Genomic DNA, 25,000 nt, shown 5'->3' on the forward strand with positions numbered 1-25,000 from the left:
ATGAGGCAGGAAAGAAGTTCGAAGGAAGAGAGGAAAGAAAAAATAGAAGATTGAGATACAGAAACGTAAAAGAACGATAGAAAAATAGAGAGAGAGAGAGAGAGAGAGAGAGAGAGAGAGAGAGAGAAAGAGAGAGAGAGAAAGAGAGAAAAAGAGAAAAAGAGAGAAAGATAGAAACGAGTAAAGGCTGTAAGAAACGGAAGAGTCAAGGAAGTTCTTACGTCGACGACCGCAGCACAACGATCTCTTTACGCGCAAGCAATTTTTACGACGAAACCAGCCGGCCGGGCCGAAACAGCACGCAAGGTGACGAGAAACTTTCGACGTGTGTGAAAGATAGAATAGTCGACCGGATTATTCTTTTTAATTTTCCTTTTTCAGGTGAGCGCACACCTTTCAAATCGAAATCGGTTAGTGACGTTAAAATGAAATCACGAATTAAATGATCGAAAAAGATCGTTCCATATTCTACGTCTTTTTATTTCTAAATTCTTTCATATTTTTCAATGGAATAAAATTATTTCTATCGAGTATTTACAGCATTAATATATAATATATATATATATATATATATATATATATATATATATATATGTATGTATATGTATTGTATGTACGTTCGTAAATTATTTCACTGTGTGAGATTTTATTATTCTATATTCGATTCGAAAAGAAAGAACAATCCTGTCGAAGCATTTATATAAATGCAACTATGGGAAAAAGGAAATATATAAAATAGTCGAAAAGGAGTTTCATTAAATAAAAAAAAAAAAAAAAAAAAAAAAAAGAAAAGAAAAAAAGGGAAAAGAAAAGATTAACTCATTGAACTAATTAAATAGGGGGAAGATATGAAGTATACCATTGAAATTGAAAATATTTCCTTTAAGGAACGAATGATATTAGATTTAATAAAGAGCCAAGGGAAAGACAGAAGAAGAGTACCTCTATTGTCTTATTTTCTTGACGTGCCTTTCTTGTATTTTCCTTTCCTTTTCTTTCCATTATTTTTCGTTTTTCTTTTCTTTTCTTTCCTCTTTTCTTTTTTTTTTTTTTTTCTTTTTTCTTTTTTTGATAACGTCGCAACCCATAGAAAAGTAGAGAGTTTGTGCGCGAAAGTATGTCACGGTAGCATGGCGCACACGTTGAGAATGTTCGTTCGTGAAGAGTCGAACCGGACGAGACACGCGACGTGTCTCTGCCTAATAACAGTCGTGGAACGGCTCGAAACTACTTCGAAGCGACGATGGCAGTACAGGAACGAACGATGCTAACGGCTCGAGACGCGAACGAGGGAGATAAGAAGAAAGACTCTTTCGGCTAAAATCGTGTCGTGACGGGATGTCTGCCCCTTCCCCCTCCCCTACCAGCCCTCTACCAGCCCTCTACCCCACTTCACCCCCACCCTTCATCTCTCATTCCTTATCCTTTTCTCTCTCTTTTCTTCTTTCTTCTTCTTCTTCTTTTTTTTCTTCTTTTTCTTCAGTTTTTTCTTTTTTTTTATTTCTTATTCTTAATCCTCCGTTCTTTTCTTCTTCTTCTTCTTCTTCTTCTTTTTTTCTTTTCTTTTCTTTTCTTTTCTTATTTTTCTCTCTTTTATTTCTTTCACCGCCATATTATATAAACTTGTGATTAATGCGAGAGAGAAATAAGAAAGAAAAAAAAAAAAAGAAAAAAAAAAGAACAAGATAGGACGAAGGTAGGAAAAAATATAGGCAGGTGCCGATTATCGACGTGCCTAAGTAATTTTTCATCGATGGATGATATTATGAATCCTTAACGAATCGAATTTTTTTTCATCCAACGTTCTAACGGAAAGTTAGGATCGTAATGAGACACGTGGTGAACCTTAAACTTTTGGTGTTGATAATTTCAACGTGTCGTTCATTCTTCTCTCTCTATCTCTCTCTCTCTCTTTTTACTGCCATTTCCATCTTACACGACTATACGTCTCGTTTCTCTCTCTTTCTCTACTTCGCGAGCAAAAGCGTCCTTCTTGGCGCGATAAAACCAGCTGCTTATCCTAGGATCTCGAGCGTACCCTCTAAGAAGATCGGTTAATGCGATTTTAGAAGCATACCACGTACACGAAGAAAAGAGAGAAGAAGAGGACTAAGGGCGATGACTGACTCTTTCTTCTCTCTTTCGGCCCTAACACTCCGTGACCACCGAAATTACTTCGTGAATACTCTCTTCCGAGATATTTAAATTCGTTCATATTTAATTCATTCGTTAATTTACAAATAATCGAATCTTTACAAGTATCAAATAAGTTATAGCGACGAGCTTTAAGAAATGCCTCTTTCCATTTTCTCTTATTTTTTTTTTTTCATTCTTATTTTCTTTTTTTTCCTTTCTTTTTTTTTTTTTTTTTAATTATCCTGACGACGTCAGAGATTAATTTTCTATCACAAGTATATACGTACGTAAGTATATACTGTACGTATGTGTTAAATTACATACATACACACACATATATATATATATATGTGTGTGTGTGTATAGGTATACTACGTATACGTAGATCGTAACGCAAAGACATATCGTGGCGTCGCTCCTGAAATGTAGATCGGCGGTGATTTACTTATCAAGAATCGACGCTTCGCCGGAGGTAAATGGTCGAGTCGTGACCATTAGTCGATGGTACGGTGGTCGAAGGTATTGCCGGTGTCCAGGACGGACGCCACGTCCATGGAACTTACATACATATATACATACATACATACATACATACATACATACATACATACATACATACATACATACATACATACATACATACATACATACATACATACATACATACATACATACATACATACATACATACATACATACATACATACATACATACATACATACATACATACATACATACATACATACATACATACATACATACATACATACATACATACATACATACATACGTACGTACGTACGTACGTACGTACGTACATACATACATATATACATAGTTCGTGCTTGGTAATTTCTTCTCAGTGTACTCTTCTCTCGCGTTGAACTGAATCAGCAACGAGAGAGTACGCTAATATCCTCCTTCTCCTCCTAACTGTGTGAGGCCTGAATTCTTCTATATCATTCTCTCTTTCTATCTTCATTTTATTTCTTTATTTTTCTTTTTATTAATAATTAAAAATTTTATCATACGTAAATTTTAACTTTTATATTTTTCACGTTAATTCTTTATTATATTATACTCTTTATTATATATATATGATATATACATATACATATATATATATATATAAACTTTTTACTTTGATATAATAAAGTTTATTCTCTCTATCTCTCTCTATCTCTCTCTTCCTTTTTTCTCTCGCGTAAAAAAAAAAAAATTTCACGTGTTAGCATTGAACGTTTAAATCTAAAGTGTACTTCGACTTCTTAATTTCTATAGAATTTAATAAACTGAATTATATACAGTACGTTAAAAGCATCGACCGTGCAAATTAGTCAAATAAAAATACCGTACTCAACGAGATAAACGTTCGCGCGAAATATCTATATCCAATTATGTTAGTTTGCGTCCCTTTATTCTTCTCCAAGCCCTTTTTATATTCGAAACTCTCTTTCTCTCTCACACACACTCTCTCTCTCTCTCTCTCTCTCTCTCTCTCTCTCTCTGTAATTGACGTTGAATTCCAAAAAACTATCCATATAAAGAACAAAGTATAATAGAGGAGTACCGCTTTCGCATCCACTTCATTCGTTCAGAAAAATACGTTTAGGGAGATCTAATTCTATAGGTTCGCTTCGTTACACCGAGCCTGCCATTAGAGAGTTTCTTTCTTCGTAATTCGAATTCTACCGAGAGAAAAAAGAGAGATAGAGAGAGAGAGAGAGAGAGAAAAAAAGAAAGAGAGAAAGAGGAGGCTTTATGAATTTAAAACGCTTATCCGCGCGCGACGAATGGTAGTACGATTTTGACGAGCATTTTCTTTGCCAGCACGCTATACCCGCATCGTATGCAGATAGTTATATACTAAAAAAAGAAAAAAGAAAAAAAAAAAAAAAAAAAGAAGGCGATAACTATCTTTTACTTTTGCATGATTTTCGTTTTTCTGTTCTTCTTTTTCTTCTTCTTCTTCTTTTTCTTCCTCTTTTTTTTTTTTACCTTCTTCAACATACAACACTATTCATCCACGTTAACTTACGAGATAATGGCGCACCGGCTAAGATCGATCCTTTTTTTCTTTTTTTTTTTTTTTTTTTTTTTTCTTTTTTTACCTTATACTTGTACTTGGCCTATTAACGAACCTATAAGCGTTAAAGAGAGCCAGGAGTTTAAGCAAACAAGGAAAAAGGAAAGAGAAAGGCAGGAGGGGAAAAAAGGAAGAAGGAGAAGAAAGGAGGAGAAGAGAAAAAATTAAAAAAAAGAAAAAAAAAAAAGAAAAAAAAAAGAAAGAAAGAAAGAAGAAAAGAAAAAAAAATGAAAAGAAAGGAAACCCGTCTTTGCGAGTCACGTTTAATGTTAATACCAAACGCGCACTATACGTATATATGTAATTTCCCTCGTCTACATATGTATTTAAGCAGGTGAATATTTTTCACGTGGATTTTATCTCTCTTGCATTTAGACGTAAGTCGTAACGTAAGCACGTAAGCTCAAAATATCTAAGCGATATTTAGAAAACGTTTGAGAAAATCTATAGGCGTTAGACGGAGAAAGAAAAAGACCGCATAGAACTTATACTATAATTTATTCCAGTGGAAAGAGAGAGAGAGAGAAAGAGAGAGAGAGAGAGAGAAAGAGAGAGAAAGAATTATCGATGATTGAAAGAGAGAGAGAGAGAGAGAGAGAGAGAGAGAGAGAGAGAGAGAGAGAGAGAGAGAGAGAGAGAGAGGGTAGAGAAAAACAAGATATGTTATCATTGAGGAAAAAAAAAAGAAGAAAAAGAAAAAGAAAAGAAAAGAAAAGAAAAAGTCAAACACAATGAGATATAGAGAATAAACGTAATTAAAAGTTTGTCAGATTACATAATAATCAGATGAGAAAACAATGTTACTTTTGAAATAATAAATTTCTCCGGAATTTCAAAATTTCAAAAAGCGATAACAATCACTGTAGAATAATCTAAACGCTTACGTTCAAACTCGAGGTCCTGTTGTAAAACTGGCATAACCCACTTTAGTCAAGTGTACTCTCAGTCATTCGAGTCAGTTTGCTCGAACGCGAGAATTAGTGTCTGAAGTCGACTCGAAATATGGCAAGACAGGTGATTTCCGCGTATTTCTAACTGCCAGTGCGGCGCAATTGTTTCCCGTAATGGAAATCACTGGCTAAAGTCAAACCACGAAGGGCTTTGGTGGATGGACGTCGAGGAGAAATGAAGAGAGGATAGAGGAGAGAGGAGGGGAGTGGAGGGTGGAACGTGAGAAAATTCTTATTAAGCCGCGCGTTAAGTACCTACATCTATGTACGTTTGAGCTAGTCTACGCATGGCAGGAGTATGGGAATTTTGTTGGATCAAAGGAATCGTGGAATTTCTCTTGTAAGTGACGAAGAAAAAGAATTATTACTTTCCACGATAGTTACGTACATATCTCTCTCTCTCTCTCTGTCTCTCTCTCTTTTTCTCTATCTATTGCTACGTTCTTATTTAATTCTTTTGTATTTGCAACTCGTTCAATTCGTTCGAGTTATTTTTATTTTGTATGTCGCATGAAATCTTACATCGACATTTTATGATAATTATTTTCATTAAAATAAAGTAGATTCATTTTTTTTTCTTTTTCTTCAATAAAAAAAAGAAAAATATTTTTAATACGACTTTAGTTCTTAACAAATTAATAAAAAGAGTGAGAGAGAGAGAGAGAGAGAGAGAGGGAGAGGAAAAAAATATATATATATGTATATATATCAAGTATCATAAACGGTTAAACGATCGATATATATTCTAATCGCAATTTATTTTTAATAATTGATATCAATATTAAAATTTAACGAGATATTAAATGCAGAAACATAGAATAAACATATAATCTAACTTTTATTATTTTCTTTAGAACGTTCGATTTCCATCTTTGTAACGGATAATCGATCGCCACTTGATTTTTATAATAAAATCATTGATCGATCGAGAATTATCCTTTACGTAGGTATCTAATATTTCATTAGTTAGTAATCATGAACTGGGTCGCCTTTGATAAATGTTTATTTCGCGTGCGATACCGGTGGATACAACATCGGTGGCATTGCGTGCCGGATTATATTTGCAAATATTACCGGCCATGAATAGCGCGTTTTATCGTAAGACTCATTCGCAAACTTATACGACTTATCGATAGGTATTAGAAAGAAAATAACTTTGTACTGTAATTTGTGGTAATCATTATCCATTAATAATTATCAATCATTAATAATTATCCATTATTTTTTGTAGAAAATGAAATAAAATAGAAGCAAAAGGAAGAAACAAACAAAAAAAAAAAAAAAGAAGAAGAAGAAAAATACAAAACAAACGAACAAGAAGAAAGATAGCATCAAATCGTTGAAGAAAAAAAAAGAAAAAAAAAAGAAAAAAAAAAGAGGATATCGATATCGCTTCGAAAATGTACAAGAAAAAAAAAAAAGAAAAAGAAATATTGAAGAAAAGAAGAGAAAAGGAAAGAGAGAAAAGTTGATGTGTAATTACGCAAACGTTTGCCGGATTCCGCTTCGCGGTACTGCTGACGACGGCAACGGTGGCGTCGGGAACGGCGGCGTCGGCGGTGGCGGTGGCGGCGGCGGCGGCGGCGGCGGCGATGGCGGTGGCGGCGGCGGATGTATTTTCAAACAGCGCTCGTCTTCGAATGGCTCACGGAATCGCATAAATTACTTCGCGCTTGACTTATTCGCACGAGCCTTCCGACCTATTCTCGGTAAGCCGTAACGAGTTGCTTTCATGACGCGGATTGTTCGCCGTCAAAATGCAACTCAAACGTTGCAAACGAGAGGACGTGAAACTTTCGAACTGGTCGAAGGACGTCTTTTGAAGGATTTTCATTAGAGATGATTTTCTTTGATTATTCTTCAAGATAGATATTCAAAATAGAGAAAGAGAAAAAAAATAGAGAGCGAGAGAGAGAGAGAGAGAGAAAGTGTTCGCGAAATTTTTTTTATAAAAAAAATTTTCTTCCATATACATATATACATAAGGCCGTACTTAAAGAAAATTTTATGAAATTTTGTATTAATTCGATTATCTTGATGACTCGTCTTACAATTAGCGCGATAATGATTTAACACGGATTTCCGCGAGAGACACGGTAGCATAAGCGTGACAGGCGTTACCGGCGTGCGATCTCGCTTAATGACCGTACGGAGAAAAATGAGGACCTGTGGGCGGTCGTGTAAACACGCTCCGCTATGAATGAACGTCGGAGTAACGTAATAAATAAACTCGCTATCGACTTAAAGAGGAAGCGGAAAGAGATCGCCGGGAACGATCTCTCTTGACTGTTCGTCGTCATCGACGCCGTCATGCGAGCACCGTGTTTTCTCTTACTTGAACAATTGGTGTATTCCGAGCTTAAATTGTTATTTTCTTTTGTCTTTTTTTTTTGTTTTTTTGTTTTCTTTTTTTTGTTACATCAAAAAGTACCACAAGGAGAATTGATTTAATATCGATCGGAAATATCTAATCACAATTTATCATTTTTAATTCACTTTTAACTTTAAAAGAATCGTACTATTTATATGATTTTTCATTCCCTACTTTTTCTTTTTTTTTTTTTTTCGATCTTACTTAAAAGAACATTTAATGTTCTTGTTGACTAAAGTAAAAATAATTTTTATGCTGACACGAAAGAAAAATAATTTGTGGATTGTAAAAAGTTTTCAATATCTATTACGTTCAATAAAACTATTCGAAAGGAAATATCTTGACAAAATTTATATGACTCACCTATAATAATCCTTCTTGCAATATATGTTCCCATTCCTACAGAAACAGGTGACTTCGTTATCGAGACCCTGACGACAGTGAGAACACTGAAGACACGAAGCATGCCATCTCCTGTCGACCGCCTGAAGATAATACCTGTCGGATATCCTTAATCCACAACCCGCACAGACAACTCCAGGAACATCCTCGGATTGTGCCGGTGGCGTTGGTGGTGGCTCGAGTTTCGGAATGGTCTGCAAATGCTCGGAGGTTTGTTGCTCTTGCGTATGAGTTTGCGCATGTAAATGCGAATGATGATGGTGGTGATGATGATGATGAGTCCCTTGTGGTGGCATACTCAAGTCACTTGGATTATTATCGAAACTACCGTTGTTGTTTCTGTACTCCGATCCACCTGTCGAATTATTATCATTTTTTTTATTCTTTTTTTCTTTTTTCTTTTCTTTTTTTTGCTTACACCCGTAAACCAGCAACACGATTGTTCGATTGTTATTCGAAGTTAATGCAATAAAATAATTATACGAGTTATAACATAATACGATATGTTAAAAAAAATGATAAATGAGAAAAGATTTTATCGGGCATTAAATAAGTTAAAGAATACTGGCTCGTTATATCATAATAAATATATCATAAAATCATACTAAACTGAAGAATATTGTATAACTACAAGTTTCTTTAATTATTAACTTCTTTGATTCTAATAAAATTATTAATTACAAAGCTAAAACGTTAATGAGACATTTATATAGATATAATAAAACAAAATTTGATCGTACTATTTTGTGATTATATTAAAAGAAAAGAAAAAAAAAAAAAGGAAACAATTTCAATTTAGATAAAATTATTATAAGTCTAACAATAATAATAATAATTATTATTATTATATAAATATAAAGTTATTATAAATAGGTTCATTAATAAATCTTTATTCTTAAACATAATAAATAATGAAAAACTAACCTCCAGGCGAATCGTAGTCCCTAGAATCGTAGGGGGTGGTTGGACCGTCGTAGCAGTTATTGTTGGTTCCGCAATGGGTTTGATGTAAAGGCGTCTGATGGGGCGTCTGATGGGACGCGTGATGGGGCGTGTGATGGGACCCGTGGTGGTGGGCGGCGGGAGGACTGCACGGTAAGGTGGTAGGTCGTGCAGCGTCGCCCATCGACGCGGGGAGGCAGGGACTTAGGTCCCTTGCCTGCTCGACTGCTCCGGGGCCCCCCGCACTACCGGGCCCCCCTTGACGCCCCACAGCCAAGCCGCTCCCGCGCTCCTGCGAGCTGGCCGGCTGTTAAAACAAACCATTGATGGATATATTTTTTTTATTTCTATAATTTTTTTTTTATATCGTCTGTATCATTCTCTCTTTCTCTCTTTTCTCTCTTTTCTATTTCCTACGCGATAGAAAAATAATCTATTAATATAAATATTAACAAATTTGTTTGATATTTTCAATTGAAGAAAAAAACAAATTTTGAAAGAAATTATTCTTATACAATGACGCGACAAAAATTTGCCCTCTAACCTTAATCTCTTTCAAACTTATTATTATAGTCAATTAATTAACTTTTATAAGCTTCTGTTTTTTTTGTTTCTTTTCTTCATTCGAATCTTTTATTTTTTATTTCGTAAATAGAAACGAATAATTGATATATCGATCTAACGATCTAACGATTCCTTTCCTAACTCGATAAATGTAATCAAGTTCGTAGCATAATAACGACTACTGTGTCGTAAGAAGATCATTTTAAGAGCACCCCAAAGGATAAAATCGGTAGACGAGTAGTTTTTCGGAAGATTACACGAAACGATCGAATCATACGGAAAACGAGAACTCCAAAAACCGGTCTTACAAAATGGTTCGTTCAGAGTATATACAGCAACCGTTCATCGATGCGTATCGAAAACTCACCTTCGTCTTTATCTTTCTCTCTCATTCTCTTTTTCTCTTTTTCATGATACTCGCGTGGACTCGCGTGTCATGGTATTTCAAGGTTTTCTAAGTTGGCCTTCCCTATCGATCGTATTATGGAAAATTAAAGAACGATAGAACGAGAAAGAGAGAGAGAGAGAGAGAGAGAGAAAAAGGAAGGAAAAAAAGTAATAAAGAAAGAAAAGAAAATACTCTTAAAATTTGTCCTAAACAATTGTCATCGTTACTGTTATACAAATGAAATAAATACGTGCAATTTTCGCCAATGCTCTTTTAACCTACATAGCATAAAATTGCCATTGTCCCTATGGCTCGAGAATGATCGATAAAAAGAAAAAAAAAAAAAGAAAAAAAAAAGTGGCCACGAGAAGATCGAGGAAGATCGATGCAGGAAGCGATCAATGCGACGACGGATCATGATCGATCGACAGGTCAAACCGGTAGGAGAAATCGTTCGAGAACAAATAAAAAGAAGAAAGAACGCACGAGCGCCTCCTCCCCGATTGCGTTTCAAACGTTGCTTTCTCTGATCGCAACTTGAAAAGAGGAAGAAAGAAATAAAAAAAGAAAAAAAAGAAAGAAAAAAAGAAGAAATAAAGAGTCCAAGAGAGAGAGAGAGAGAGAGAGAGAGAGATAAGGAGCGCGTAGAAGAAGATAAGGAAAGCTAAAAAGAAAAGAAAAGAAAAGAAAAGGAAAGGAAAGGAAGAGAAAAAAAGAGAAAGAAAAAAAGAAAAAAGAGAAAGAGAGTCAGTCTCGATCGGGTAGCGAATCGGCGGCTCGCCTCTGATGGATGTCGCAAGGCAGTGTGCGCATGCGCGCGACCCTATAAGGCGCCCGAAGCCGACCAATCCGAGTCGCTGCCGTGTTTCAACTGTCAACGCGCTCACGGCGCGGCGTACAGCGGCGCGTACCGTGGAGACATAAATTACGACTCGAGTTGCCCTACTGTCGTCTCCCTCCCTTTTTCTCTCTTTCTCTCTATCCCTCTCTCTCTCTCTCTCTCTTTTTCTCTCTCTGTCTGTCCGTCTATCTCTTTCGCTCTTTGAGCGTTGCACAGACCTTACGTACCTACGTCTCGTGGAAAACCAATGGTGCACTTTACGACAGCAGATACCGGTATTTACTGCGCCTTAGGCGAAGCGGCACGTTTGCGATCTAGAGGCCGCCCAACGGAAATCAGGGTTGTGTGTTAAAAAGGTAGAGAGGGTAAGAAGGGGATGCGAAAGCAAAACAACCAGTGAGAAAGAGAGATGGAGGGAAGGGGAGGGGGAAAGAGAGACGAATGCTCTCTCTAAGGATGAACGTTTTCTCTCTCTCTCTCTCTCTCTCTTACTCGAGAAAATGGACATTTCAGGTACTTAGATAAATATATAAGTACGAAAAGAAATTCAACGGTAAAGGATTTATCGAAAATTTATACGATTTATCGATCGTTTATTGTAAATAATATAATCCTTTTGAAGATCCTTACCTTTATTACATTGATGATCATTACAAAGAATGAAAAATTTCTATTTCAATTTATTAATTTTTATTATCAAATTGTAATGAATGGATAAATACGTGTAAGAAAAAACGATTGTCCGACAACGTAGAATTACGTTCTTAACCGTTAGTTTATTTCAGATAGAGGTAGCTAGCTACTAGACGGTAGCGACCGTGTCGGACACATCGTCCCTCGTCGAAGATAATGTTTATCGGCGAGAAACTTCGCCGATAAAATCGTTCCCGCGTGGAAAGCTATCTCGTTTGTGTGCGTATGCTACCGTCTTTACTCAACACTAAATCGAACGCTCGAAGTTCTGTTATAAACCGATACCACGAATACTTGGGGGTGTTATAAAAAAAAAAAGAACAAAAAAAAAAACGTAAAAAGACTCGTTAAGTCGATTGAAAATATTGTTCTATCGTCTATGATAATAATAATAATAATAATAATAATAATAATAATAATAATAATAGATAATAATTTTAGATATTTCTATACTCATTCAAACGGAAATTTCTTATCCGAATGTGTTAAGAAAAGAAAAAGGATAGAACATTTTAAAGAACTTCACCTTATCTTTTCTCTTTAATTAGTCGTCGAAGATAACGATGCTGATTTAACAGGTAAAATATGGCCAAAGTAGAGGAATCGACTATTAACACAACTAACGACGAACAGTTAGGAAAATTCTATACCACCTACTTAGGATTAGTTTACAAGGTGTAATGCGCACTTCTCCTCGGTACACGATCGTCGGTATTCATTCTCTCTTATGTAATATTGCGTCGGGTCAACGAAGGAATCGTTGGAACGCGCGCTTATAAGGATTGCTGGAATAACTCTTCGTTGGCGAGCGTGCGAGGAACTTGATTTGTTACTTTCTGTCTTCGTCGTTAAAACGAACTCGAAGAACAACAATGGATTCACCAAAATTTACTTCACCAATTGTGACGTAATTTTCATTAAATAAGTGGAATGACTAACTCGATGCTATTTCGTTGAAAGAAGAAAAGAGAGAAAAAAGAAATACAAAAAGAGAGAGATAGAGAGAGAGAGAAAACAACTTTTAAAGGTCAATTTTTCTTCTTTCGTTGTTGTCATTTATTGTTGCCATTTATTGTCATTTATTCGGCATAGTTTTAAATAGACACCTTTCCCCTTCCTCTCCTTCCTTCATCCCAACCTGGTATCTTCGATAAATCTTATAAAATTTCCCACGAAAGCTACATCGACGATCGATCTTCGTTCGAGAGATCCTTATCCATCCGCGGAGAGTGGACCCGAAGCGGCAAGGAGGCCGTGCTCGGACTGCAAAAGAGATCCAAGAGACTTTCACCGGCGGCGAACTTGCACAAGACTCCGCCTTTTTCATTTTCACGAAACGTGAAGTAAATAACGAGCGCGCGCGCGGAATCGCGAGATACCGCGAAGCGAAAAGGCACAGAATGTCGCCAGAAATGTCGGCCGACCGACCGTCCTAAGACTCGCGACCGTCCTGGAAGCCACGCTCTCCTTCCTATTGGTCCGATCTCTTCGACGTTTCTTAGGCTCCTCCATGAATCGATAACGAATCGATTCCTCGAGAATCGATTCCGACGATTACCTCTTTTTAAAAGCAAAACTCATGATTACTTTTAATCACTCTTAAGTACATATACCGATTTTGTTGTCGATGATTTACACAAAAGAGAGAGAGAGAGAAAAAAAAAAGAAAGAAAGAAAAGAAGAAAAAAAAAAGAAAAACCAAAAAAGGAGAAAAAAATTTCGGTACGAAAATTTCTTAACAATTTTTTTCTCCTTTTTTGTTTTTCTTTTTTTTTTTCTTCTTCCTTTTTTTCTTTATTTCTTTCTTTCTTTCTTTCTTTCTTTCTTTCTTTCTTTCTTTCTTTCTTTCCCCTTAACCGGATGTAATATAGTTATATCTTCTTTTTTTCTTTTAGGCTTTTTATCTTTTATCTATCACTGACCTATTCGAAAAAGTCGATTTTCTTGCGATCCCACGAGTAGTCGTGATTGGAATAACTTTCGAGATCGTCAAGGCTGACGTTCCTTCTCTTAACGACGAAACCTCGAGAGGACGGATCATTCCGTACGAGTTGTAGCAGCAACGAGACTACTGCTGAATCTGGGTCTGTCTATTCCATTTTTTTCTTCTCTCTCTCTCTCTCTCTCTCTCTTTTTTGTTCTTTTCTCTCTCTCTCTTTTTTTTTATATCTCTTTTCTCTCTTTCTTTTTTTTTCCCTTCATCGACCAATTGCTATTTTCCACGTTATAGTCACGAGGGGATCGATGTAATTGGAACGCCGTTCCTTTTGTCGCGTTATGCGATAACTTATGATTTCTGAGAAGCTCCTTACTGAATCGCGACGTTCTTAGATCGACTGACAGCTTGTATTAATCCACTTTTAGATCAGCATTATAAAGTATTTTTTCTCTCCTTTTCTTTTTTTTCTTTTTTTCTTTTTCTTTTTTTTTCGATGTAATATTTCTTAATTATCGTCGACGGCGATGAAACTCTAATAATATTAAATTCGATTAAGTAACTATATTATTAGGTAATTATATAAAATTTATATAACACGAATATATTTTCGGGAATATATTCATCAACAGATTGTATTAAAATACTATATAAAATTAATTTTCAATCGTAACATTATTAAATCCGCTAATTTATTATCAATCAATCTTTAGATCGGCATTTAAAGTATTATTTATATATTGATAAAGCATTACATTTATTAACATTAAAAAGTGACAACTTTAACGAAATAATCATATATTATTATCTAAAAAATTATTCAACATAGATTTACAATATGATCAATAAATCGAATTAAAATTTTTATCAAAGTAAGATGATAAAAATGGCCGAGATAGATCATCGAAATGATTCTTTTCGATTAAAACAGCAAACAACAATAAAATCAAACAGCAAACTAATCCAAATTTTCTTAACGCGAAATACATAATCTTTGTTTATGAGAGGCGACGAAATAGAAAGAAAGAGAGAGAGAGAGAGAGAGAGAGAGAGAGAAAGAGAGAGAAAGAGTTTGCTCGTTCGTGGCCGCGTGGTTTCACGTATATCAGCTTCCCTTGCTCGAGAGCGACGATAAGCGATAACAATAAACAGCCTAGTCCGGGTCGAGCTCCGTTCCGGCGCTCGTTCGTGGTTTCTCTTATTTTCTCTCTCTCTCTCTCTCTCTCCTTTCTTCTCTTTCTCTCTCTCTTTCTCTCTTTCTCTCTCTTTCTTTCTTTCTTTTTCACATACATACATGTATATATATATATATATATATATATATATATATACACGCATATACAATACGTGTAACAAGAAAGAGAGAAAGAGAAAGAGTGGAAAAATGCGTGGGCGACGGTTAACACCGCAGAGAAGCGATAAACGCTTCGCTATCTGCACTCAGAACGGCTACCAAGCTTGGCCCAGTCCAAGTAAAGAGAAGAGGCAAAGTGGTCTTTCTTTCGAAAATGTCGGACCTGGTCACTCGACCACCACTGGCTACCGTCCTACCTCCCCAAACTTCTTCTTCTTCTTCTTCTTCTTCTTCTTCTTCTTCTTCTTATTCTTATTCTTATTTTTCTTGGAGAAGGAGAAGAAAAAAAAGAAACAAAAGGGAAGGACGACTGACTAAGGAGGATAGAGGGACGAAAAAGACCGGACGAGTGGGTTACGATCTCAATAAAAAGAAAAAAAAAAAAGAAAAAAAAGAGAGAGAGAGAGAGAGAGAGAGAGAGAGAAAGAGGAAAAGAAAAACGAAGAAGCAACGCGATGTCACCAAAAGAAATTCCTTTTTTTATTTCGATCGACCATTCTCTCTCTCTCTCTCTCTCTCTCTCTCTCTCTCTCTTTCTCTTTTTCTATATTTCTTTTACTTCTCTTCGAGAGGATGATCGATAAGGACGTTCGTTTCTTTCTTTCTTTCTTTCTCTCTTTTTTTCTTTCTTTCTTTCTCTTTCTCTCTGTCTCTCTCTCTCTCTCTCTCTCTCTCTCTCTCTCTGTGTTTTTCTATTTCTTTCTTTCTTTCTTTGAAAATTTCAATCGTGAGAAGCTTGGAAAAGAAAAGAAGGATTATTCTCGTGACTTTCTACAAAGTGTTATCATAAATCGATCAAAATACTAGAACACAACTTCCGTTAGAAAAGCTTGACGTTTCCTACGGATTAAACTCTTTCTCTCTCTCTCTCTGTCTCTCTCTCTCTCTCTCTCTCTCTCTCTCTCTCTCTCTTGAACTTTACATGGCGTTCCCTTTTACACGAAGCAAAAGGGAGACGTCAAGAAAAAGATTCTATACGAATAAGTACTCTACGTAAGGAGAATGAGAAGGTGGAGGAGAAGAAGGGGTAAAGGATAAGGAGGATAGTGAATTAAAGCCGTCATGAATTTAATGCCATGCCAATTTAAAACGTCTCGAGAAATCCTCCATTCGTTTTCAACGAAAAGCCTTTACCTAACTTTCTTCTTCTTGTAGTCAAAGAAAGAGAAGAAGAGGAAGAAAAAAAAAGAACAAAAAAAAAAAGAAAAAAAAAAGGAATGAAAAGAAACACGTTGTCAATAGATCGAATATAATATTTCGTCAAGAAAATAACGAAAGATACGTAATTTCCGATATGATTCGAAAAAGCATTGACATGAGTTAAAAGAAAAAAGAGACAAAGAGAAACTGAGAGGCAGATATATATATATATATATATATATATATATATATATATATATATATATATAGAGAGAGAGAGAGAGAGAGAGAGAGAGAGAGACTTAACGTTGGCGCGACATTTTTCTCGCGCCACTCGAATGATCGATAGACGATCGAAGCAAACGTCCGCCATTTGTCACACGACGGACCTTCGTCAGGGAACATTGGCCAAAAACGATCTCAAGATTAAACGCGAATACTTTTCGTTCCTTTGTTTTTTCTATCCTTTAATTTTTTCTTTCTTCCTTTTTATTATTCCTTCGTTTTATTTTATTTCATTCTTTTTCCTTCTTTTCTTCTTTTTTTTTTTTTTTTTTTTTTTAATTGCTTCGAAATACCGAACGCACGCTACTAAAGTTCGAAAACGTAATCATAATCTCGATAGATTACTTTTAATCGAATTAACGTTTTCATTCATCTGTTTTTCTTTATTATCCTTTATATAGAAATTTAGGATAAACGTACTTACTTTACTTCTTTCTTTATCCTTCGACAGATTTCGAAGTCGATCGATATTCTAAAAAAAAGAAAAAAAAAGAAGAAGAAGAAGAAAGAAAAGAGAAAAGAAAAAACAAAGAAAAGACAAGAAGAGAACTAAAAGAACAATAATATCAAAAGTTTCGATTGAAATGTCCATTAATTCGGCCATTCCGTATTACGATGATATTGATATAGATTTTCTTTATCGTATCAACCGATGATAGATCGCGACTCAAAGGGGGAAGGATAAAGCGAGAATCACGATATTTGTCATCAGAACGTAACTTCGTCGACCGATGTCAACGGAGGATGATGAATATCCAACGATGAAGAGTCAGGTGCCCGAAAAGATATTCCTTAAGATATATATATATATATATATATATACATATATATATATATATATATATATATATATATATATCTATTCATTCGGTCGAAATTCATTCGGTCAAATGGATTTATCAACATAATCGAATAATAAAATAATAAAATTCACGACGAATAATTAATTTTTTTTTCTTACGTATTAATGTGACAAATCGTTTTATTCTCCGATTGATGTTATTATATTATTTGATATAACCATCGTTATTATTAAGTCTTAATATTTATTACGGTCGACCGAAAAAAAAAAAAAAGAAAAAAAAAACAACAACAACAAAATCAAGAATGAAAGGAAAAAGAAGATGAAAGAAAATGAAAGGAAAAGAAATAAAAGAAGCAAATAGTCGTTGACAATTCTTGATAAAAGAACTACGAAAATATTTGGAGGACTTTAAGCAGGAATAAGAAGAAGAAAAAGAAAGAATTATCGCAACGATTTGAGCGATAACACGCTTATATATATCTTCTGGGTCGTGACGTAAGGTTATCATACACCGCCTATACTTTTCCGTAGAAGACACATTCGGAGCTGAGTTCACGATGAGATTCGTTCGCCTCGAAATTTCTACAAATATGTACGTGTCAAACTCTTCTTATTTCTTTTTCTCTTTCTCTCTCTCTCTCTCTCTCTCTCTTCCTTTCTTTTTATCTATCCTTCTTTTGGATTGCCCCGAGATCTCTTTCTTCGGGATCGTTCATAACGTAAAGAAAAAATTCGCTTAATAAAATAGACGGTACTTGTCTTCTATGTAAGTAAAGCATGTGTCTAATAATGTTATATACCTGTAATAAATTTCACGAAAATATAGGAAAACGTTGTCAGTGAGCGGTACGCGGACATCGTTAATAAAATTGCATTGCTATTGCCCTTGTCATACATCCGGTACGTTATTACACCGCTTGCTATCGCTCACAATGATTGAGATGCAACCAAGGGAAACTAAACGGAGTGTTTTTACTCTTTCGAAAATACACGAAATTCGTTTCGGATAAAATAATGTCGGGTTAAATAATGATACCAAGATATTTCTTGTATGTATCTGAATATGCACTTGAAAAATTTAATATGTTAATTTTCTATCCTGCGGAATGATCGTAATGTAAATAAGAGAAAATCAAAATAATAATATCTAATTTTGTTATACAAATTAATTTACAATAATATAATAATAATAAATACGAGGATGAATTTTTGTCGTACATTTGAAATAACATTCCAGAAATATTTTTTTTTTTCGTACGGATATCATTGATACTTAACGAAGAGAGAAAATTAATAAAACTTTTGCTTCGAAATTTATTTAGTATACGATAATAAAAGAGAGACAAAGAGATAGATAGATAGATACAGAGAGAGCAAGATAGATAGAGAGAGAGAGAGAGAGAGAGAAATAAAAATAACGATTTCTAGCTACTTGAAAGTTATTTTAAATATATTTTCTATCAAACAGGATGACGATTGAAACGTAACTAACAGTAAGAGAAAATTTCACGAAATATATAGTTTATTTTGAAATTCATTAGAATAATAAGATAAAAATATAAATTTTTAGATAGATTATAAACATGTTCTAAAGAAATATTTTCTAATGGAATTTTTAAAAGAATATAATACATATCTACATCCCTTTAATTTGTTAAATTTCTCGTTGATACGTAAAAGTCATTTGATTCTAAATTTGAAAATATATTGTCAGCATTTTCGACTCAATGTAGACAGGGAGAAAATGAGAAAATAATGATTGTACGTTTAAAAGCGACGGAGTGTCTCGGATAGGCGCATGCCGTGGAGGCCAAGAATCGCGACCCGACCCAAGAGATTAGTGTTTTCCTCCTCCTCCTCTTCCCTTGCCCTCCTCCAATTCCTTTCAAAGCTTCGCATCTACCATCGACATGAAGATTTCTGCGAACGTTTCGATCATCGAAACGCATTGGTCAAACGACACTGTTAATATTTCTTTACGTTTATCAGAAATATCTTTAAATCTAACATAAAATAAATTTTATCATTACGGTGTGCATATATGCGAAGTTTTTAGATAAGGTCTTTTTAAATAAAACACTTTAAATGGTAATTTAAATGTTAATTACCATTTTGGTATATCTGTGTGTGTGTGTGTGTGTGTATGTGTGTGTATATATATAAATATATATATATATATATATATATATATATATATTATGTATATGTATAAACTCTTTACCTATTTCAATAGAAGGTTAACGCATGATTATATGTTAAAAAAAGAACCTTCGAAATAAACGTAACACAAACGCAAATGTATTTGCAACAATTAGAATTATTTTCTTTTTTTCGACTTAGGTAAAAGAAAAAGAAAAAAAGGAAAAGAAGAAAATAGAAAACAGAAAAAGAAAAAGAAGAAAAAAGAAACATAAGACAAACACGATGGTAGTAAATAACTAATTACATTGTGTTCTACTTTATGATAGCTTTCTGATCATAAAAGTCATTCTAATATCGATCAGCATTATTAAAATTATTAAATGAACGGGCATATGTATTTATGTAAACATATGAAACACAAGCCGAGTAATAAATTATGCTCGAAGCAAGAGCGGCGGACTCTGCTATCGCTTGCAGACACGCTGTCGGTAGGGGAAAGAAAAAGAAAAGAGAAGAGAAAGAGAGAAAGAGAGAAAGAAAGAAAGAAAGAAAGAAAGAAAGAAAGAAAGAAAGAGAAAAAAAAAGAGAGAGAGAGAGAGAGAGAGAAATGTCCTTATCTTCGTCGGTTACTACAATAATCACTCTATCGTGTACGGTGTAGCTTGCGTGCTCTGCGAAAATCACCAATCGCCTTCGGTATAAATTTTCTAAACACGATTACATTTTCTTCGAGTTTCCGAAAATGAATGGCGTCGATATAATTATTTTTAAAATCATACTGATTCCGGATTAAAATTAAAAGATTGCACGAGGTCGATTTCTTATCTCGATCGTCGATCTCTTTCTTCTTCTTCTTCTTCTTCTTCATTTTTTTTTTTTTATTCTTCCACTTTACTTACTACTTCTTGAAAAACGTCCTAATAATAACTGTTTACTAAATGTATCGTAAAAAAAGATCATTATAAAACGAAGAAACAATAAATGATACATAGTTTATTAATTATCAAAATTGTTATAAATATATATATATATGTGTGTGTGTGTAAGTACCTAGGTATATTATTACATTAATGCATTCTTTCTTTTTTTTTTTTTTTTTTTTTTTTTCAAGGAAAAAAATCAAATAAAAATAAAAAATCTAACTACGTTAGAATTGTAATATAATCCTCTCAGTCATCCCTCTTTTGCATACTTCTCAATCCATCCGTCCGTCGGACCTCATCGTAAACGTTTAACAACACATAGTTCTTTCCCTTCGATAATTCGATTGAGTTTCGCCGAAAGGTAGAAGACGAAGACGAAGACGAAGATGAAAACGAAGACGAAAGATGAAAACGACGATGAAAATGAAAACGAAAATGAAGAGGATGCAGAAACGAGCGAGCTTCTTTTTATATGGACGACGTTCACCTTTTGAGAAGGCCGAAAGGGTGACGAGAACCTCTACCGGTTCTGCGCCTCGTAGATAATTAATTTTGTCTGGAGACAGGGCTATAATAAAACGGACTCGCGCATTTGTTCGCGAACTATATCGCGAATAGAGGTATTCTGAAATTAAAATTCAACCTGAATCTCTTTCCGTCTATATAACATTTTATAATATTCTTTTACGAGTACTGTACGAAGGGGGAAAAAAAAATTTAACAACAAAAAGATTGCTCGTTGACATCGAGATATTATTATTTCCACTTTTTGTTTTTTCCCTGCTCCCACTCTCTCCCCCCATCTTTTTGATTTTATTATTCTTCCTTGTCGTTCGTCCACCCATTCCCACCCGGGCCCTCCTCCTTTCCCCCTCTTGCCCTTTATCGTTCAATCAAAATTTCTACAGAGATACATTTCCCTTATCAATGAAAAGTTCGATAACACTATTTAATGACGTTATTGCCGATCGAGGCAACGATTGACCTTACGAAGATAATAATTTCAATTCGTCGGAATTGAGTTTCGAGCAAATATCAAGGAATCACGATTCAACTCGATTTAACATACTGACACTTTACAATCGATTAATTCTTGTTTACACGTTGTATACGTTAAGTACGTTTGCCAATTAACGTACAAGCCCGATCCTTCGTCGATGTATGGATATACGTACGTACAGATTTGTACAATGACCCTATCTTATTCTACTTTTCTTTTCTTTTTAATTTCTTTAACCTTTAAGATAATGTGATCCATTTTTCTTTTTTTTTTTTTTTAGTCTCTTATCAATGCATCTCTCTTTTCTCTGTTGAGAACGGAAAAAGAAGAAAAAAGAAAGAAAGAGATATCACTTTCACTCTTTCTCTCTCTCTCTCTCTCTCTCTCTCTCTCTCTCTTTCTCTGGATAGAGAGAAAGATAGAGAGAGAGAGAAAGAGAGAGTATACGCTGAGGATTTAGAAGAGTTCGACGAATGATCGCAAAGAAAATCGCGTGCTAGCCGAGTTGATCGAGCTCAGAGACATCGTTTGAAACGAGTTCGAATAAGACAAACGCGTTGAAGCGCGAAGTAAGCGTAGGAAGGAAGAACATCGTCGATGACGATAGGGACGAGCTTGTCACGATATTCCCGACGTATAATTCTGACCTTGCCGGCGGATCCGAACTTCGTACCGTCCGTCGTCCATTTCGCAATTCCCCTTTTTCTTTTTCTTTTTCTTTTTCTCCTTCTCCTTCTTTTTCTTCTTTTTCTTCTTCTTTCTCTTTCTCTTTCTCCTTCTCTTTTTCTTTCTCATCTTCGTCGTTCCCTTATGTTTTGAACACGACCGTTCTTTATATTTGAATTTTTATATCTGCTCCAATGCTAATCGACCATCTCAAATAAACACATGATAGTTAAAGCATATATCGTACGTATCGTATATCTTTTTAGAGTAAATCGGTATGTGTGTAAAGAAAAAATAAAAAGAAAAAAGAAAAGAAAGAAAGAAAGAAGGAAAAAAAAAGAGATAAAAAAGAAAATTAAAAAGATCCAAATGGACAATTATACGTTTCGCTAATGAACCAACTTCGTTATATCGAAGAAGCTTAAAATCAAATGGATTCTTTTGTCGGTAGGTTACGAGAATGACTACTTTTCGATTGATTAGAAAGTGTCACGTTAGAATAAATATTGCCAACGTCACTCTTCTTCTTTTCTTTCGTTTCTTTTTTTTTCCTCCTTGCTTTTTCCGTTTTCTTTTTCTTTTTCTTTTTTTTTCCTTTTTTTCCTTTATTCACTTACTTTCCTCTTTTTTCCTTCTTAATCCCCGTCTCTTCCCAATTCCCGAGACGAGACGAGCAATCTACAACGACGCGAGAGAAACCGAGAAACCCGTTTGCCATGTTCATTCTGCGAATATATCACCGGGCGTTACATTGCCGATAAGCCTCGAATGAACACAACACACTGAACTCAACGATAAATATATATATATATATATATATATATATATATATGTATATAAATATATATATTTCAATGATCAAAGTCAAAAGTATTATGGATTCCATTCGTTTCTATACTATGTTTTACGCACGCACTTACGCACAGGCACATACACACACACACGCGCGCGCACATACATAACATAAACAAGCAAATACCTACTTAGAGTTCATTTATTTTGATTATAGAGATTTTAAATCCAAGGTCAAGTTTACTCAGGTACTTTTATTTCTTTTGTCTCTTTAAAGAAAAAAGAAAAAAAAAATAAAAAATAAAAAAGAAATAGAAAAGATAAGAAATACTTTTATCCTTAAGCCACATCGTTAAATTTGTATTAGAAATAAATCCCATAGTATTTCGCATTCACTTTAAAAGAGAAGCGAAGCCGGTTAACAGGTTAACCACGAAAGGAGAGAAATACGAAGAGTGTTACGTCGAATAAACCGAAGTAAGAGCTGTCTAAGCCTTTAACGGTAAACCGGAGGTACAGGGTAGTCGTACGAGTCGAAGTAAAACCAAGAAACAATCGTCGCTAACCATAGCACGAAGTAAACGTAATTGGCAATGAATTTATAACTTATCAGAAAATCGATTTTCTTCGGACTTATGATAATAAATAATAGAAGCTATAATACGAATTAAATTTGACAATGTCCCGATATACTTGATATTCCATAAAAATTCATTATTCTTTTTTAAACGTTAATCAAGTTTTCAAGTACATGACTATATCACGTAATCTCGCACGTTCAAAAAAAAAAAAAAAAAAGGAAAAAAAAAATAAAAAAGAAAAAGAAATAGATTGTAGATAATATTTTTCCTTCAAATGATTCAAGGAAACGTTAGATTGAAACAAAGATTCTCCTTTAAAGTTCCATTCGACACGTATGACCGCGCCAAAGTAATTTTCCATAAATCTTATTATATTCATCTAATATCTTTTATAACGTCTGATGGATAAAAATAAAAAAAAAAGAAAGAAGAAGAAGAAGAAGAAAAAAATATACAGGAATACTCGTTGTCACAGTTCAAACGTTAAACATTAATCCGATTAAAAAATGTTTTAAGTAAATAAGTAAACGTGGTCTTTCAAATGTTAAAAGATGTTCATCGGCCGATTGACGCGGCCATTCAACGCGGCATCGTTTTTAATGTTATTTTCATAACATCAAAAAATAAAAAGAAAAACACATACACACACAAATTATCAATATAGAATTCAATATACGTGCATATCCGAAATCTTTCGTAATTCTCAAACAATTCAATGTCATCAATGTTTGCATTGGATACCATTTTCTTTCTTTTCTTTTTTTACTCTTCTTTCGTTTATTTCTTTTTTTTTTTCTTTTTTTCAAGAAGATCGATCGAGTAAAGAAACGATCAAAACGAAATAGACGTATATAAACTATAAAAAAAAAAAAAAAAATCCGTAACGTCCGATCATATCGAGGATTTTCATCGACGTTCGAAGATATTGATATTCGATGCCGTATTAAAAGAAACACGAAAATTGTGCTCTCTCACCTTTGGTCACTTCGTTACCAAAGGGGTCGATCGAGTACGACGAAAGAGATACGTAAAAGATTAATTCGAGAAAGATGAGGAAGAAAAAATAAAGGGGGAGGAGGAATATTAAAAAAAAAAAAAAAAGAAAAAAAGAAAGAACTAAAAACAACAGGGATAAAACAAGAAGAAGAAGAAGAAGCTGTCGATCTCGAAATAATATATAGGTTAACTAAGTAAATACATATATATATATATATATATATTATATATATATATATAGAAGTTTTCTTCCATCATAGGTAACCTACGTCGTCGTTCGACGAATGTCGTAAGGGGGATGAAACTCACCCAGTGCATGCCGGTGGTAGGAGGGGCGCGCTCCTCATACACTCCCATCAGGGTGGCTTCTGTCGCGGGGTAATTCCCAGCGAGGGTGCGCGACGTTGAAGCTGCTTGGGGGGGAGTCCCGGGGGATCCGCTTGCCGATAACGCGGAGATGGCGTCCGCTGAGCGGCTTCTCCTCTGGTTTTTCCACCACCACCACCAGCACCACCACCACCACCACCACCACCACCACCGCCGCCGCCGCCGCCGCCGCCGCCGCCGCCGACGCCGCCGACGCCACCGTCGAGCGACTCCTCCTCCTCCACCTCCTCCTCCTCCTCTTCCTCCTCTTCCACAACCTCCTCTTCTTCCTCTTCCTCTCTAGCTTCCTCGTTCTCGCTTCGATACCGCAACAAACCCTCTTCTCTCGAACTGTCTGGGTTCTAACTTCTAACTCGACGAAACGTCCTCATCCAATGATTATTCTTTGATTATTACGATCGTTATTTTATTGTGTTTGTAATTGTTATTACGATTATTAAATTATTATTATTATTATTATTTTTATTGTTATTATAGGTTTATTATTAATGGAGAAAAAAAATTGTGAGTAGAAGCTGCAAATAGCAGCGCCCTCACGGGCACATCTCAAAGGACAACTTTGGTCCCTCTTTCCTTATCGTCTTTGAACGACAAACCTTTTTGAGGGGGAGGGAAAAAA

At 34.9% G+C, this 25,000-nt stretch overlaps 1 protein-coding gene across 2 annotated transcripts in view; it reads right to left on the reverse strand.

The window, feature by feature from the left end:
- LOC118447784 (protein apterous-like) overlaps positions 1–24,516 on the reverse strand; it is a 46,264-nt gene extending 21,748 nt beyond the window's left edge. Inside the window, exons 1-3 of one of the 2 annotated variants that reach the window (XM_035880138.2) lie at positions 22,243–22,387; positions 8,871–9,195; positions 7,908–8,301 (exon numbers count right to left, since the gene is read on the reverse strand). In XM_035880138.2, coding sequence (XP_035736031.1) covers positions 7,908–8,301; positions 8,871–9,072 — 596 coding nt within the window. In that variant the 5' untranslated portion in view covers positions 9,073–9,195; positions 22,243–22,387. Of the gene's footprint in view, positions 1–7,907; positions 8,302–8,870; positions 9,196–22,242; positions 22,388–24,303 lie in introns of those variants that run through there. The other variant, XM_035880128.2, reaches the window with a different exon arrangement.
- Between the last annotated feature and the right edge of the window lie 484 nt (positions 24,517–25,000).

Source organism: Vespa mandarinia, chromosome 8 (assembly GCF_050613455.1).
Source record: "Vespa mandarinia isolate Hongniang chromosome 8, ASM5061345v1, whole genome shotgun sequence".
NCBI lineage: Eukaryota > Metazoa > Arthropoda > Insecta > Hymenoptera > Vespidae > Vespa > Vespa mandarinia.